The 4538-nt window shown below is 36.2% G+C and overlaps 1 protein-coding gene across 2 annotated transcripts in view; it reads left to right on the top strand.

Moving 5' to 3' along the window:
• The window catches only part of LOC117121818 (Down syndrome cell adhesion molecule-like protein 1 homolog), a 36235-nt gene extending 31989 nt beyond the window's left edge, over window positions 1-4246 (top strand). For both annotated transcript variants that reach the window (XM_033267126.1, XM_033267125.1), the window contains exon 11: window positions 772-4246. In XM_033267126.1, coding sequence (XP_033123017.1) covers window positions 772-1248 — 477 coding nt within the window. In that variant the 3' untranslated portion in view covers window positions 1249-4246. The remainder of the gene's footprint in view (window positions 1-771) is intronic.
• The last annotated feature ends 292 nt before the right edge of the window (window positions 4247-4538 follow it).

Raw genomic sequence — 4538 nt, 5'->3', positions numbered from 1 at the left:
CTCCAAAAAAAAATTAAATCAGTCTAATTTTGTGTTCAAAGGGAGTGGGTTTATGCTGTACGAACCCTGGTCTTTATTTTGGTCTTTCATATTTACAAAGAAATGTAGATTGGAAACACTGAATTGGGAGATCATAAGCAAAATTATATCAGAGTATGCCTCTGAGATAACTACTATTATTAACTGTTGTTACTGTTATATTCTGTTATTTATATTTTTATATTTAGTATTACTATTCTGTATACCGTATAACCTTGAATAGAAGCCCAGGGCTGCTTCTTTTTTTTCTGCGAACTTTGGATGGGCATTTTGAGATGGACTTATTTTCGAGGCTACTTTTGCAAAGTAAAGAGGGGGGCTTCTTCATAAAATAAATTTTGGGGAATTACTATAAAACAATACATAGAGCCACTGTAATATCAGTTTGTATCATGGAGTGTTTTAACCGGCATTAACTTACCAAAAAACACTGTATAAACTAAGCGTGTTTTTAATTTATTTTGTTTCTTTGAAATTCATGTACAGTGTTTGTACTGAACTATCTCAAAAGAGAAGCCCATGGGCTTCTTTACAAGATGGGCTTCTTTTTGAAGCTACTTTTGCAAACTTAAGAGGGGGCTTCAATTCGATATGGGCTTCTTCTTGAGATTAAGCTCAATGGGCTTCAATACAAGGTTTAATGGTATGTGTAAAATTGTTCTTGTAACTTCTGCATTGCATATTTCTTATTTTCCATAGTAAAAACACAAAATGATTTTCTCTCTTATTTAGGAATACAAACTAAACCCAAATCCATACTCTTCACCTGATGACAAAGAGTTCTATACGTTGTTGAATGAGAGCAGCAATGGTGACAAAAGCATACCGAGAAATACCGAAAACAAAGCAAAGGAACCTGTCTACAACTACCGTTCGGTGTCTGTGAGTAATACAGGTGAACTTGAGGTCGTGGAATACCAGCTACTGCTTTGTGAAGACTATGTGAAGTCATCTTCTGAGAAGGACCTGTCGTCCCAAGATAGCAGCAACGACTCGATAAGTCCGTATTCAAAGATCGCAGGAAGTACGGGTGTGGACACATCGCTCGGTAGTACTGGTTCCAAAAGTGATTCAAGTATTAGTGCAAGGCAAGAAGTGTTAGAAAAGAAGTTACAAGAGAGAAAGTGCAAGTTTATTGTCTGCAGAGAAAATGGCTACGCCGTTATTGTGGAAGATGAACGTGCTCAAAAAGCAGAAAATGTTTTATAATTTGGTGTAAGTATACGAGCAAGTTGAAGAGGAAGAAAATGTTATATGTAATGGCATTATTTTTATTATTGTTTTTTTTATTTGTAATTGTTGTTATTGTTAATATTATGAAAAACATCATCAGGATTATGATGACTAAAAAACAAGTATGAAAGATTTTAATTTACACCACGTTACCAATAATTACTGTAGCTGTTGATATTGATAATAGTCTGGTAATAATATGACTGGTATGACGACAGTTCAGGGTCAGTAGTGGCTCCAGAAATTTACAGACAGGGGGTCTGACATGTCCAACCGTGGGTGGGTAGTGGGTGGGTATGTTGTTTCAAATCAAGAGGCTTACTAGAGTTTTAGTCAGGGTCCCAGAGTTTTTACAGATTAGTATGGCCCAAATTGTGCTTTTAGCCCACAATGTTAGCAATTGGCAATCAAATTATGTTTTGGGTCTGACGAACTTGTCATGGAATCGGACGAGGAGGGTCCAGGCTTGTCCGGCACATGCCCTCCCTGGCCCCCCCCCCCTTATAAGTTTAATATTAGGAACATTTAGATGACTGATTTCATTTTTTAAAAATGAAGAAAAAAAATGATATAATCAAAGTTTATTAACTTGGAGGAAAAAAAATCATTTATTTATGAAGAATGAAATATTATTCATAATGTATTTTAAGCTTTTAAATTACTTTTATCTTTACTGGGCATTAATATTTGCAATGTTTTTTTTTTTAATGTTTCTCTAGCTATACTTCATGATTTTGTAACCCCAACATTTAGAATTTCATTGCAAGTAGATTTATGCCCCATATAGTCTCCATCTGCATTTCCACTGTTTCATTCCACACCATCGTCGTCCCTATTTTATGTGCATTGCTACCCGTTATGCATTCTCACTAGTGGTGTCACAGAGTTTGGGGGGCCCTGGCGGTGACTGTTATTGGGGCCCTAATAAGCGAGCGAACAAACAGACGCTGGGGGACTCATAGGACCCCCTATCGTGCCCTAGGGGATGAAGGCCCCTGGTGGGATCCGAGGGGGTTTTTCCCTCTCGCACTCAGAGCTTATGCCATTTAAGAACTGTTACTGCGTTGTCAGAGAACATAGAATGGTCCATGACTGATGAAATATTTCAGAAATTTTATGACAAACCCAACATATAGGCCAACTTTTGGAATGGGTACAGGCCTACATTAGGAATGTGGCCAGTTTTACAGGGGTCCAGAGGTCATACTGCGGAAACATTGTTTACCTGGATGCCCAGAAAAAATACGAAAGGATGATTATGATAATGATGATGATTTACTCTATGCACTCGCGTACAAAAACATGATAAGGAATATGACAGGCCGAAACATTTCCAAACCACTTTTTCAATCAAAAGACACCATGCTTGTGTCATGCGCAAGGCACACTGCAACATAAACAAAAAACTGCAGCAATCATTTACATGAGCCCTGAGATAATGTGGTTTCTGTATGATGATTGAAATGTGTTACGCCATTAAGGTAAAATTTTTTAACCACTTATATATTATTTACTTTATTTGTACAACAAAAATCCACTACTTAATACTATACATTAACAATTTAACCATACATGCTTTAAATATTTAAACATTTTGTGATTTGTTTTCAAAAGGTTTTTTTAAAAAATAAAAATATCAATGAGCCTATTTATATTACTGAAGTGCTGATTGCAGCAAAGTAAAAAAATTACCATACAAGAACATAATCAAAACGGGACACCAAAACAAAAAAAGCCGAAACTCCTGCAATGGTAATGCTAAGCAACTTTACTGTATATAGCATCTTACGCAATAGAAAATTGTCTGTGCTGTCCACATCCACAAGTCATCCTGCCGGCTAAAACTTAAGGCACTTTGAACTGTTTAGGAACAGAATTTAGTCAACAGTACCCAAATATACCATAACGTACATATTATGTTATATAGTTAAACCGTCATCTAGAAATATGTTACTAGTATCGCTAATAATATATGATATCAATATAATATCACTACCACAAACAACTGGTTGATCAACCATAAACCACCTTTGAGGAAATCTGGTCTCTTAACACACATCTTAAGTTTATTTTGCTACACATACTGATACCTGTTGATAGTTGACTTTATTAGATATAGGTTTGTCTTTGCTAAATTTTTGCTTGTTTGCCAGAGTTCAAGAAACCAGGCTATTTGAATGGGCCTAGGGACTGTATTTTGGAATATTAATGGAAAACATAACATTCCATTCATACTGCTGTCAAAATAACATAACATCCCTCAGGAAAATACTAACGCACAGGGGTCTCAAAAAGTAGCTGTGTTTCTGAGTAGGGGAGGGAGAGCGAGTGTGTGTGCATTTATCTTCAGTGTGTGTGTGTACATAAATCTCTTAAGGTAAATAAAAGATATGTATTCCAGCATATTCATCTGGTCATATTCGCTAGGTAGTAATAGTACCTCTATTGACATTTTTGTTGTATTGCTCAGGCGCTTGAAGTGTTCAATTTCAAATGCTACCTCAATTTTATTCTTCATTTTAATTGATACTACAGTTAGCGACTGTCTAAGGGCAGGGTTGGAAAGAGTCGAAACTGAAGTATCGCCTCACAAATATAGGGGCAAATGAGCATGCACAAATACAATAAGCATTGATATAGGGAGCTATTTTTGTCTAGTATTATTGAGAGTGTATGAACACTTAAATACAAGAGGTGCTATTTCCAGCTAGTTTTTTATTAGAATACCAATAAGCTTGGATTCTAGCTCTATAGCTAAAAATGAGAGTGGAAAAAACCATTAAAACCCATATTAAATGGTCATCTTTGAGACTAAAATGGCTGTGTCCTCTGAATAGAAGTTAGCCTTAGTATAAAGTTGAAAGATATATTTTCCCTGCTTCTCTGCCAAAAAAGTTTCCCCTTACTTGGGGTGTTGCAAGAGAGAGGCTGTGTAGTTACAGGTACACATATCCTTTGTAATAAGTCCCTGTACATGATCTGTCTCTTATACACATCTAGATGTGTATAAGAGACAGACTCTATGCACTCGCGTACAAAAACATGATAAGGAATATGACAGGCCGAAACATTTCCAAACCACTTTTTCAATCAAAAGACACCATGCTTGTGTCATGCGCAAGGCACACTGCAACATAAACAAAAAACTGCAGCAATCATTTACATGAGCCCTGAGATAATGTGGTTTCTGTATGATGATGACCTGTCTCTTATACACATCTAGATGTGTATAAGAGACAGTCCACAAGCAGTGTAGATTTTTTGGA

This window comes from Anneissia japonica, unplaced genomic scaffold (genome assembly GCF_011630105.1).
Source record: "Anneissia japonica isolate Jap-2015-1 unplaced genomic scaffold, ASM1163010v1 scaffold2392_len1475705_cov187, whole genome shotgun sequence".
In the NCBI taxonomy this organism is placed as follows: Eukaryota; Metazoa; Echinodermata; class Crinoidea; order Comatulida; family Comatulidae; genus Anneissia; species Anneissia japonica.
The sequence above is the reverse complement of the archived record's forward strand: the minus strand, read 5'-3'. Positions and strand labels throughout refer to the sequence as shown.